The sequence below is a fragment of the Chaetodon trifascialis genome, chromosome 17 (genome assembly GCF_039877785.1).
Source record: "Chaetodon trifascialis isolate fChaTrf1 chromosome 17, fChaTrf1.hap1, whole genome shotgun sequence".
Taxonomy (NCBI): domain Eukaryota; kingdom Metazoa; phylum Chordata; class Actinopteri; order Chaetodontiformes; family Chaetodontidae; genus Chaetodon; species Chaetodon trifascialis.
Window position 1 is genome coordinate 8283447 of NC_092072.1, and position 13450 is coordinate 8296896.

General features: G+C 43.6%; 1 protein-coding gene across 2 annotated transcripts in view; it reads left to right on the plus strand.

The window, feature by feature from the left end:
* ash1l (ash1 (absent, small, or homeotic)-like (Drosophila)) overlaps positions 1-13008 on the plus strand; it is a 30332-nt gene extending 17324 nt beyond the window's left edge. Inside the window, exons 13-27 of one of the 2 annotated variants that reach the window (XM_070983983.1) lie at positions 1308-1416; positions 1562-1711; positions 2240-2307; positions 2731-2897; positions 3165-3317; positions 3559-3613; positions 3980-4112; positions 5579-5851; positions 6265-6351; positions 6517-6607; positions 7268-7406; positions 7568-7740; positions 8069-8235; positions 8793-9279; positions 10550-13008. In XM_070983983.1, coding sequence (XP_070840084.1) covers positions 1308-1416; positions 1562-1711; positions 2240-2307; positions 2731-2897; positions 3165-3317; positions 3559-3613; positions 3980-4112; positions 5579-5851; positions 6265-6351; positions 6517-6607; positions 7268-7406; positions 7568-7740; positions 8069-8235; positions 8793-9279; positions 10550-10641 — 2344 coding nt within the window. In that variant the 3' untranslated portion in view covers positions 10642-13008. The remainder of the gene's footprint in view (positions 1-1307; positions 1417-1561; positions 1712-2239; positions 2308-2730; positions 2898-3164; positions 3318-3558; positions 3614-3979; positions 4113-5578; positions 5852-6264; positions 6352-6516; positions 6608-7267; positions 7407-7567; positions 7741-8068; positions 8236-8792; positions 9280-10549) is intronic. The other variant, XM_070983984.1, reaches the window with a different exon arrangement.
* Positions 13009-13450: the final 442 nt, after the last annotated feature.

Here is a 13450-nt window from a genome sequence, read left to right on the forward strand (position 1 = left end):
GGTGTCTTACACAAGCTGTAAAAGGGACACGTGTGGCAGGTGCACTTCATTGTAAATGAGAAAGCTCTGCCTCAAAACCCCAACCTTATTAATGTGGTTGTGTGGCGGTAATCTGATGAGATCGCCTCATGCAGTCACTGGCAGTGTTCAGAGACCTAAATGGCTTAAAGGCCTTGCACCACGGCAAAACAATTCACCGGTTTCCTTTGGGATGATTCTCACAGCATGGCGAAGTCTACTGCAATCGGAGACCTGGCTGAGCAGGCCTCCCCGTGCCTGACTTTTACCAGTGAAAAGTACTTAGATTTTTGTTAAGGTGTGGTTTGCCTCTAATGAATCTACAACAAGTGTCACCACAGTTTTAACCCTTAGAGGATTTCATTGTGGCCAGCTAACAACCTTAAGAGAGCGGACCGTCAAACTATACCCTCTGCCCTTCAGCATAGGCCAGCTCATAATCTAGGGCACTGGTCGGTGTATGTGTGCGTGAGTGCTTTTGTGTGTGCTGTAGAGTGGCTAGGCTGAAATAAAAGACTCCACAAGGATGGAGGATTTTCAGCACAAAGCCTGACGAGTCATCCATCTTGTCACAGAAGAGAGATTACATGCAGCCGGGCCTTAGATACAGCTGTAGTGCTTGAAGACAATGCGCTGAACCAGCTTTTTACCCCTATAGAAGGAATAAATTATCAAATGGCTGGCAAACAGAGTAGTGCGCTTTATTCTCAGAAGAATGGTGAAAAGCTGGAGCACTGCTTCGTTTGGAGAGGGGAAGGGGAGGGATGACAACAACGTGTTGAGCCTTCGCCAAATGGAGCAAATGAGAACAGGGACAGTTCTCTTTGTTTTTTGTCCCAAATTTAAAATGCCTTAATTTAATAGCCGGGGCTAGTTTAACTCTGTAGAAAGTCATGACACAAACTTGACTTCAGACTTAACTAAAAGGGGGGGATGTGTCATTTACTTACAACCCCCTTACACAAAGCCCTCCATGTTGTTTCAGAGTTCAACTCTCACTTGAAGCTCGGGGCTGGCCTACGGCTAACATGTAGTGCATGATGATCAAAATCTTTCTCCTTAGTCAGGAAAGCTTGATCTGAAAATTAAATAATTTTACATTGCTTTTGTTCAGAGGTGAATTATTAAATACATTCTGGTGTCTGTCACATAACAACAGCAGGGAGTGTTGTTTGGAGTAACTTTATATTTACTCCATATTAATATATTTACCACAATATGATGTAATTTTGAACAATTATCAGTGAACTACTATTCTAAACATAGTGAATGTGACTTCTCTCTCTTAGGTCGGTGAATGGCGTGTACAGAATTGGACTCTTTGCTCTCAAGGAGATCCCCAGCGGCACTGAGCTCACCTATGACTACAACTTCCATTCCTTCAATACAGAAGAGCAGGTGAAGCAGCAGCGACCATCTTTGACCTCCTCAATGAATACCACTGCGGCTTTTCCATGTTCGGAGCCAGAATCATCACAGCTGCATTTGTTTTGTTAATTGCACAACTCATTTCTTTTTTTACATTTTTTTCTCCACCATGCAGCAAGTGTGTAAGTGCGGATCTGAGAGCTGCCGAGGCATCATCGGAGGGAAGAGCCAGCGTATTAATGGCCTGCCTGGGAAGACAGGAGGGACACGGCGGCTGGGTCGACTCAAGGAGAAGAGGAAATCCAAACACCAGCTCAAGAAACGAGTGAGTCATGAATGTCCATAAAAACAGGGAGAACTTGTTCACTTAAGATCAGACAATAAAAGGAAATTTATTCCCGGAGCAAGTACACTTCTGAAAATGAAGACATATTGTCTTTGACTGAAAACTAAAGCCTGTTGGTGTCTCGTGGAAAACATTTGCCTGGTTGATAAAAGGTTTGTCCATGTTTGGCAGTGTCTTTTTCAGTATCAGGTGCATTGCCTATGTAGGGCATGGATATGTGTGTGTCTCAGAGGTACTCTTAGTGGGCCACAAGCTGTCTTAAAAAAGTAACTCACAATACCTTAAAGAGTATACTTTTGAATTATGCCTGAGTGATATGACCTAGAATGTGCAATATATCATGGTATACTTTAAATGCTTTCAGTGGTGTCAGCAACATCATGGTTTGAAGTATGAGACAGTAGAAGTTCTGATTGAACAAGGAGAACAGGAAGAGCACATTGGTTCATAACCTCAGGGGTGTTTTCCAGGGAGATCGTGCTTTAACACAACTTTCTTGATCTCCAGGAGGAAGAGTCGAGCGACAGCAACAAGTTTTACCCTCACCTCATGAAGCCCATGTCCAACAGAGAGAGGTAAACACACACACAAACTGACACAATACATAAGACTAACAGAACTATATCAGAGCATGTTCGAGACACATGATCACACTGTGTTCCCTTTGTTTCCTGCAAACCTCATTACACTGATTTTAATGCAGATTCTAATATAACAAACACATTTCGAGTTGAAAAAAATACACATTTCACTGAGTTTAGATAGTATGTTTAAAACATTCCTGCATCCATGATCAGACATTTCAGCAGCAGCCTATGCCTTGCTGTTGCCATATGTCAGCATAAAACAAGATTTGGTTACATTTGGTTAAATCATTTATAAGAACTGCCGTCAGGGAGCAAAGTACATTTGACATGTTAAGTATGAGGTGTGGGTTGATGTTGGCACGCACACACACGCCGTCTTCACACTCCCGTCCTCTCTCCTCCAATCATCAGGAACTTTGTGCTTAAGCATCGAGTGTTTCTCCTGAGGAACTGGGAGAAAATGAGGGAGAAACAGGAGCTGCTGAAGAGAGAGGGCGAGAGAGAGAGGGACACCAGCAGCCTTTCCATATACACACGCTGGGGAGGAGTCATCCGTGACGACGGCAACATTAAGTCAGGTGAGCTGAGAAGTCATATGAATGTGAGAAGACAAGAATGCTTGAGAAGAAAGTTGTGAAAAACCTGTTTTAGTGGCATCTGTTGAAGTCTGTCATCACTGGAATGTGCTAATGAATGTAAATTTATTTAGTGAGTTTCTTTTCTGGCTGTAAACGACGTGCTGAGCATGTAACTGAAGTGTAGGTGATCTGAAACAAAGAAGAAATGTGTAAAAAAAAAAAATAAATAAAAAAACTTGACGCATCATGCCCGCGCCCTGTTTCCAGATGTGTTCCTGACGCAGTTCTCGGCCCTGCAGACGTCGCGGTCGGTTCGAACACGGAGACTCGCTGCGGCTGAGGAAAACACAGAAGTCACACGCACTGCTCGTCTCGCACACATCTTCAAGGAGATTTGTGACATGATCACAAGCTACAAGGGTCAGTATCTATGCTGAGAAATACACAGTATGTGTAAGCATGAGTAAGATGTAAACTGCTATTGTATTATTCTGTTATCGTATATTCTCATTAGCATGACCTCCAGCCTGATCTGAGGTCTGATCAGTCCTCTAAAACACATCTGTCAGTGCCTCTGGGCTGATGCCTAATATTCACTGAATGATAAGGCTCTGTGATTGAGAGTTGATGACAGGAGTGTTATTTGTTTGTCTTGCCTCAGATTCAGCTGGCCAGACGCTTGCTGCTCCGCTGGTGAACCTCCCATCCAGGAAGAGGTGAGCGTGCAAGCCCGCATTTCGTCCGCTTCATTCATAATGTTATACTGTTTTCCAGACAGCGGTGCTACTGTGTTATCTCGTCTATCAGTGTACAGCACCCACATAGTGTAACAGTTTTATCTTGCGACACACATTTCAGCCGTGACAGCCTGTGCTTTGATTCTAGTCCAGTATTGATAGTAATCACTTTGTGTCAAAACAATAACAGCTCATTATTTTTCCCTGGCTACATGAGACTAACACTGTCGTGGTCGGGGGTATGGTTTCCGCTGGGAGGCCCTTAAGATCTACAGCCTCACGGATTTAAATGTTTTCAAAGCAGATTTGCTGAGACTAATCTTGCCGCTTTTTGTGCGCCATCAGGAATAGCCAGTACTATGAGAAGGTGTCTGACCCTCTGGACCTGAGCACCATCGAGAAGCAAATCCTCACCGGTCACTACAAGACTGTTGAAGCGTTCGACACGGACATGCTCAAAGTGTTCCGTAATGCTGAGGTATGCCGGTGTCCACTTCCTAATATCAATGATCCCCAGCTATTTCCAATGAGAAATACAGAAAACTGTTAGTTAGTCACCACAACTGTACAATTGCAGCCCTGTGAGATCATAAAGTTCCAGGATCTATAGAACACCTGAACTTTGGATCTGAAGTAGAAAATAAAAGTGGTCGCATTTCAAGAACGATGAAGATTAGGGGAGTTACTCCAATGACGAATCAATGCTCCCTCTCCATTCAGTTTCTAGGTCTTTCCACTGCTGCTCCCTCCTTCTGTCTCTCCCTTTTCCCTCTCTCGCTGTTTTTTAACATTAATAAACAGCAACAACAAATGTCCACCCCTGATCCTGAGATCGATATTAGTGCTTCCTCGGTCCGTGAACTGACACAAATTGCAGTTGGCATGGCGTCTGTGTTTGACCAGTCAGCGACATTAAGCACTTGGAACCACTGTACAGCACTTTAGCATAGGCCCTGTGGTCAAAACACAGGTTTAGATCCTGAGCTTCTTGGTCCCCTGGGAAAGTTCCTATGGGGGAAACGCCCTATTAGCTGGTGCTGAATTAGTCCAATGCATCATCATGCATCATTTACTGTATGTATCTCCAGCATCGTGATTACATGAAGGCGATGGCTGCTGCAGCATCCAGTCTTTGTCACTGAATAATGCTGACAACATTCGCGAATCTCTCGAGCTTGATCCCAGATTCTTGGAGCCCAAACGGCTTCAAAAAGCCTCATCAGAATGATCATTTACGCTGTTACTGTGCAGCTCTAACACATTCCTCCTCCCACTCAGTCAGCTCCTTTCTTTCTTCCCGTCTCACACACAAACACCTCCCGAATGGGATATAACTTCATGACTGCTGATCCTCTGTGCGCACGTTGCAGCCTCTTTTGATTTACATCTGTATAGCTTAGCAGTTTTAACAAGTGGCACTTGAAAGCTCTCAGAGGAGCTTACTTTTCCAGTCTGAGAAGTTTGAAGTGGACGTCTAAATTAGATTCGCTCCTTGGTCCCAAGACTCTTTTTGTCAGACTTAAAAAAAATGTGAGGGGAATGTGGTTTATTGTGAAGTTGCAAGCTGTGCGGTGTAGCATTTTCTGTGAATTTTGTTGTTTTTTTCTTCTTTTTTTTTGCTGCTAAGTGCATCTTTCTTTGTCAGTGACCTTTGTTCTGGAGGAAATTGCCTGTAAACCTGCTGCTCAGAGTCTTGTCTCAGTGACTGAATGATGAGGGTGTAATTCTGGGGTCAATTGTGCTTTCCTCAGCCTTTAGTATATGATTTATGTCATCACTCTGTGCTATTGGTGTGGTCTTGTTGTCCTTGTGCCGAATGTCAGTCAGAACGCACGGTCAATAACAAATTCACAAAGATGATTTCTCGTCAATGTTTTTTGCAAAAACAAAAAGACGGAAAAATATGAAACAGCTGTATTTACGACTGTCTTATTTTCCCGCCAGAAATATTACGGCAGGAAGTCATCGGTCGGCAGGGACGTGTGTCGGCTGCGGAAAGCCTACTACAGCGCTCGTCATGAAGCTGCCGTCCAGATTGATGAGATCGTGGGCGAGACCGCCAGCGAGGCCGACAGCTCGGATTCGCTGGAGCGCGACCATGGCCACCACCATGGAGGAGGAGGGCCGGGGTCCCACGACAAGGACGACGACGTCATCCGTTGCATCTGTGGAATGTACAAGGACGAAGGCCTGATGATCCAGTGTGAAAAGTGCATGGTAAGAAGCAAGCTGCCAGACACAAAAAGCTGAAACAAAGCAAGTGAAAAATGTATTTTTGTCTCACTGGCTGATAGGTTACACCTGTTTTGGTGAGCGCTTCCTCTGGAGACGTTGTCTAACTAAGGAGTACTTTGTCATGGAAATTTTCCAAAGCAGAGTGCGCAGTCAGTCCACAGTCTCTTGTGTATATTTTCTGTTATTTTTAGACAAAGAAAACAAAGCGAGTTACAAATATTGATTGAAACTACCACAGTCGTGAATCAAGGGTGTCGTTAAAAATGTGTTTGTCTTTGCTTGTAATACAGGCTGAGAACATCACTGTGAGTCACTGTCGATGCCAGCTGGGGACTGATTGATTCCTATCCATTTTTTGCTTTCTTGTGAATCAGCAGTTGTTTTTATCACCGCAGGTGTGGCAGCACTTTGACTGCATGCGGCTGGAGACTGAGGTGGAGCATTACCTGTGTGAGCAGTGTGACCCCCGGCCTGTGGACAGGGTACGTCTTTCTCCTCTAAACAACCTTGAATGCTGAACTTAATGTTGTGTCCAAAAAAAGTTTTCTTTTTTTGGAACAGTAAGGTTTACATCTCCTGAGTCCCCTTCTAGTCTTACATGATCACCAACCTCTCTAATTTACCCACGTGTGTTCTTGTTGTTACAGGAAGTTCCCATGATACCCCAGCCTAGCTACGCCCAGGCGGGCTCTGTCTACTACATCTGCCTCCTTAGAGATGACCTGCTGCTACATCAAGGTAAAGAAACAATAGAGATCGGCAGCCATGAGCTCATAAATGTGTGCACCCCCCTGAAAATCTAGTTTCTGCTGACCTCCAGTGGATTAACTTCTCTATCTGCTGCAGTGAGGTACAGTTGTACTCCAGGACAACCTGACATCACCGTTGGTGTGGTTGTAGGTGCAACACAGCACACCTCTTACCACACCAATCAGAGGTGAATCGGGCTCAAAACTTTCTGGTAGAATGGGCAGAGTCTTTTCAACCAGAACACATTGACAGTGTTGAATGCATTTCCTTCTTCATAAAACTTCTGCAAAGCTCTTAAGATATTTTAAATTGAGCAGTGTTTTCATATATATATCTTCACTGCCTTTTTAAGGACAACCACCTGTAGATTATCATTGGAATCACGGGAATAGTGTGAAACCATCGCAGGACTTTGTATTGTCGCTCCATCAGCAATTCAGACAGATTTTACAGAAAGGCTGGACTTTAATTTCTGTCTTGTTTTGTCTGCCAAAATTTGATCATCTCCAAAATTCAGGCAGAGAAGTGTTACTGTACTGAGATGTCATACTCGACCTGTCAGGCGACTTTAGTATCAAGCAGTCAATTTGTTGTTAAATTGCACTGTTGCAGACAACTAACCTGTCAGCGTCTGTATCTTGTGTGCAGGTGACTGTGTGTATCTGATGAGAGACAGCAGACGCACACCTGAGGGCCAGCCTGTCAGACAGTCTTACCGTCTCTTGTCTCACATCAACCGAGACAAACTCGACATCTTCCGAATTGAGAAGCTCTGGAAGAATGAAAAGTAAGTTAATCAGACAAGATATTTCGGACAAATGCCATGATGTACTATAGAAACCTGCCTGTGAGATGTAAGTTACTGCTTGTGGGTTATTATTGTGTCCGTCAAGCTGCATTACAGTCTTTAATTTGCTGCTCTTTTCTTTGTTCACTCCAACTCTAAAGGGGTGACAGGTTTGCCTTTGGCCACCACTACTTCCGTCCTCACGAGACACATCATTCTCCATCACGGCGGTTCTACCAGAACGAGTTATTCCGCATGCCGCTGTATGAGATTATACCCCTGGAGGCAGTGGTGGGAACCTGTTGTGTCCTCGATCTCTACACTTACTGCAAAGGTGAGGGGAAACACATGTAAACACATGCTGGTTTGGATGGCTTTATTTCCCGATTGAATTAGTAAGTCTTTCAACAGCTACTGCTGACGCTTCCTTTTTGCTTGGGTGAAGCTCAGTGAGCAGTAGAAAATGCAGCTGCCAGGTGTGAGTGTGTGTAAATAAGAAGCAGGACATTTCTGATAGATTATAATCCTTCTACAGCTGAGCTCTGAACTTCGACAGACTTAAACAAAACATTGCATAAACATAGCAGGCATTTGCTCTTCAGAAATGTCCTAATGGCTCAGTGACAGCGGCTGTGTGATGCAGAGTGTGTTCCTCCCTACAGGGCGGCCGAAGAATGTAAAAGAGCAGGACGTGTACATCTGTGATTACCGCTTGGACAAGTCGGCTCACCTATTCTACAAGATCCATCGGAACCGCTACCCAGTCTGCACCAAGCCATATGCCTTCAACCACTTCCCGAAGCGGCTCACGCCCAAAAGAGACTTCTCGGTGAGAGTGATGGGGGGTCCCGACCGGATCTGTTACTGATTTATAAACATTGAAAGATATTTTAAGAGAGGAGGTAATGTTACAGCCTAGCGCACATTCTAGCTCGGTATCCTGTCTTGCTCGCGGTGTTTATGCAGCCTGCGGCACAATCGCAGATGAAGGTGGCACTAACCGGGAACAAACCAGACAAACCGCACCTGCGTTTCGTTTCTGATCCAAACCACATCGTTTGCATTGAACCACATCCATATGTCTGCTTTGAGATTTTGTTGCTGGTGTCAGCGTGTTGACAGACATACATTTGTGTGGCTAATTATGCTAATAGACTTTAAGAGAGATTATAGCTTCCAGTGGAACTTTACTTTGAGCAGTTCTCTCAGTGCAAAGCTTCAGGCAAACTAAAAAGTGATTTTGTAGTCAGTTCTTAGTTTTTAGCTGAATGTTTTTTGTATTGAATTAGTTCAGGTTTGTGTCTTCATCAGAAACTTAAACCTAAGGACCATGAAGAGTATTTGCAAACACTTTTTGACCCAGGTCTGATTGTGATATTTTTGCAGCCTCATTACGTTCCTGACAACTACAAGAGGAACGGGGGCCGTTCTGCCTGGAAGAGCGAACGACCCAAAGGAGCCGGAGGCTGCGAGGATGACGGCTCTTCCTGCGACCGGGGTGACGACTTCCCACCTGAGGGTGAAGACGGGCGAGGAGTGGAGGACGACATGGACATGGCTCCGGAGGATCCTGAACTTCTTTCAGCCAAGCCCAGAAGAGTGGACCAGGATGGGAATGGAGACGAGGAGGATGACGAGGAGGACGACGAAGAGGAAGGGCAGGACGCTGAGGAGCGCAAGGAGCTGGATGAGAGTTCCACGGAGAGGTTAGGGGAGATGCTCGAACTCCCGTCGTCCTCGGCCTCCTCGCCACTACACCACCCAGTGCTGGGCAGGAGGGAGGCCCAGAGGGAACGGCTCAACAAAATTCTGCTGGATCTGCTGCACAGAACTCCCAACAAGAATGGTGAGGGACCGGGAACAAAGCAGGGGGGTAGGTCAACCGATAAATTAGGGTCAAAGTTTCAGATCATCTGCCATGACGCACCATTTAAACATGTTGGATAACACATTTTGAATGGCTGAGTTCAATGTTGAAGCAAGAAACTGTTTGTGTGGGATGAAGAGGAAGCAAAGTCTGCTGCTCACATTTTCATATTCAAACTCTATTTAGCATTTGTTAACAGATGGGGACCTAAGTTCTCAGATCCGCTGCTTTGTCCAAGTCTCTTCCTCCCATGCAGTGTTTCAGTCTGTTGTTTCATTGCTTCAGTCTGCTGACTAATATGACCAAAAAGTATCTAAATCAAGACCAGCTAATTTCAATCACTGCTGATTGTCCTCAAGACCAAAACCAATAATTAATTGATCCTGTTAACGATTGTCGCCTGTGTAACCAAAGCTTAATAGTCTCTTCCTCTGTGCCATAGACCTCCGTTGTTATCCAAAAACTATTAAAAACACATAAATGAGCACTATGTTCCTTCAGCTCCACCCAATCCCAAATACACCGCTTTGCTCCCACAAACCAGAGTGTATCAATCCACCACAGAAAAATGGTTCCCAGCGAATGGACTACCGTATTAAACCCTGTTTGATCAGTGTTTGCTGAAAACCACAGATCCCAGCTGTTTTAAGGCAATTACCAATTACCAAAACTGGAACCATTTTTTAGAATATTTACATCTACAGAAGGCACCAATGGGCTTGGGACTGAGTGCCTCAGACAGAGTAAGGGAGTCAGAAAGTATTGAGAGACAGACTCCGAAAACATTGTTGGTTTTGGTTTTTTCATTAGATTTGTTGACAGTAACACAAATGTAGAATAACACCAGCCTTGTCACAGATCTGCTTCACAGTAACATCCTTCTCCAACTGTGCTCCGTCTTCAAGCGTGAAGCAGCTGCAGGAAGTTATTTAATGACAAAGAATGGCACTTTTATTTGTGGATTTCCACAAAGAACAGGAATAAAGTAACCCAAAACTTCCAATGACATGGATTTGGTCCTGAAAGGGATAGACTAGAACAAGCTGCCCAAAATCTCACCTGAACACACCTGTCGAAAGTCTGATAGTGGTTTGGACACGCCCTCCCAGGCTTACTGTTGTAAAGGACGTTGCCTCTGTCAGACTTTTTTGAGCACTTCTGAGCTTAATGCATCAGTTACGGAAGACACTTCTGCCTACCTTTGCACTTTGGTATAATGTGTCAGCTGTTTCTGTCTAAGCTCCTAATTCCCCCCCTGTCTGTGTTCTTCCAACAGCCATAGATGTCACTTATCTCCTGGAGGAGGGCGCGGGGCGGCGGCTACGGCGACGGACGCTTGGATTCGGCGATTTCGTGGGCAGAAAATAACGTTGCTACGTGCCTGTCAAGCACACTGCCTTTCACATTTTGTGAGCAAGGGGCAGAAAATGGAGAGACAGCGAGGAAGGAAATGAGCATTGTTGGTTGTCCGACCATTAAGGACCACAATGCATCCCTGGGGGGCCTCCTCCAGTTTACCTCTTCCAAGACTGTCATCTCAACTCTGAGAGGGTGGAGGGGGTTTGGAGGCGCTGACTCCATGGCAGTTTCAGCTTTTCAGGAGTTCTCAAGGAGCACGAAGAGAGAGCTGACCCAGACTTCTTGCTTATTTAAGTAGTATGATGCAAAACCTTTTTGTTTTTGTTTTGTTTTGTTTTATTTTCAAATGAACATAGGAGAAATACCCCATGCACTTAAATGCATTGAATATTACAGACATGGGTAGATGAATTCCACTAGCAAGCATCAGAAACAAGTGGTACTGAATAGGGATGGATAGCGGGAGGTTTGGTTAGTGGTTTCAGTCAATGGGTATGTGAATGCTGGAGAATTGTTCCCCCTAGTGGGACCTAGCTGCAATGACAAAATATATGAGACGAGAGAAAAGCTGCGAAAAGGCCCGGGGGAGGGGATGGCATAGGAGAAATGTAAGTTGAGCAGTGTGCTCAGATGCTGCTCAAGAGAACGAGAGAACGAGGGTGATGAACTGCACTTTTGGTACCATGGATATTGTGAAGCTCTGTGTATTGTATCTATAATGAAAACACACTAACACTCTCACAGTATTGGATGATGCAGTCTGAAAAAAAACAAAACAAGTTAAATAGTCTATTATCTTTTTCCTGTTATACTGTAGTAACTCATTTAGGAACAGAAGAGGCTTGGGGTGTGTTTGTTTTTAGAGTAAAGGGAGGGGAGGGAAGGTTGAGTGTGCGCTTTTTGTCAAAGTGTCTTGTTTTAGGTTTTAATTTTGAGTTTCCTCGTGAGGCAGTCAGCTTCGCCCCTCTTTTTTGAAGTAACATGATTCACCAGCTTAACTAAATCAGGCATGCGGGGGGGACACCGGCTTAACGCCTTACACAGCCGTGCTCTCCAACTGCCTTGTGTGCGAGTGTGTGCGTGCGTACACACTTATTGTGTGTCTGTACTCTGCCAGATTTCTTGAAGATATACCTTTTAAAAAAAATGGAAAAAAAAAATTAAGGGCTCGATGGCAATTAACAGTTTTAAGAAAACTATGGAAAACAATACGTAACATGAAATGTATCGTGATGGTCATATTTTCTTATATTCTGTGAGACGGGTGGGGCGGTGTATACTGTATATTGGGAGGGGAAGGGGCTCGAGATCTTTTTTTGTCTTACGACTATGTTCCTGGTTGCCATGGAGAATGTTTTAAAAAGAAATTGTGATATTTGATGAGATTTCTTTTTTTTTTCCCCCCAAATGCCTCTGCTAAAAAGGGACAGCCTGCAATGTCCCGGTGCGGTTAAACTGACAGAAGAGTGACGAGAATGAGACACTGACGGAGGGAGAGCGAGGGAACGGGAAGCTGTACAGTGCCAAGTTATGTAAATATACACACTTTACATTGAGGAGTGTCTCCAAAAGCAATATCTTGAAAATGGATTTTGTTTATTATTGTACTGTACAGGACTCAGCCCTAAATGTATTATGATTATTCTAATAATGATAATATTATAATTTCTTCCGTTTGTATTACTATAATGAAGACACTTAAGCTCGGAGGAAAAATGATTTTTTTAATGTCCATAAAATCTCACCTTAACTGTCCTGACGACACAAAAACAAGCTGAGTTTTCGTCGCCTATAAATGAAATTCATCTATGTACTGCATGAGCGAGAAGAATGTCAAACGGACACAGAAGGCATTGGGGCATGACAGTGACTCAGCAGCGACACCTTCGTCACTGAATATTGTTAATAATATTACTTTTAAGGAGAAAAGTACTCCTTGTTTTTTGCTGCAAAGTGTTGAACACTAAAAAAACAAACCAACATAAAAATGTTATGATATTTTTAAACAGTGACAGAAGCAAAAGTAAGGCTGTCAGCCCGATATCATGTTATTATTTTTGATTTTCTTTCAAATAGGAAATGGTTCCGTTTTGTGATAGCGGTCATTGTATGATGCTTGTACTTGTATTTGTGTGTTTTGTGTGATTCGTTTAGTTATTTTTAGACAATCACAAAATAAGATGCAAGCATTGTAAATGGCAGACTGGCGGACATTTTGTGATGTGTACAGTTTGTCAAAAAAACTTCTTCCACTCGTTAAAAGTTTGTAATTATGATTCTTAAGTCATGAAAAATGCTGTTGGTTTTTACTTTTTTGTTTTATATTTGTTTTTTGTTTGTTTGTTTTTTTAATAAAAAGCACTACATTATTGTGAATACACTTTATGTTGTCATGCTTTGAATATTCCTTAGTTGGTTCACGAAAAGTGCTAAAATGCTGCTGTTTTACATTAAGCTCTTGTAGAGTTATGACGTATATATCTTTGAAATGTTGAAGTCGTGAAATTTCAGTGAGCTCTAAAGAGTGAATGCTGGAAAAATAAGAGCGTGAACAGTGTTTTGGAGAGGCTCATCTGTCATAGCAGCTCTGAAGCTCCCAGGTTAATGCACCCACATTGAACTTCTCTGCATTAGATATGTTGCAACGCAACTTTTCAGACTCTCAGAATTACATTATATTCCTATTTTATTCCTGCTTCATGCAGGCGAATGCTACCTTGTGTGCTCTGCTGAAGGTTCAGGGCTGTATTATCTGAAATTGAACCTCATCTCCGCAGTGATGAATGAGCAAACCTCTCCCCCCACCATCACCCAGCTG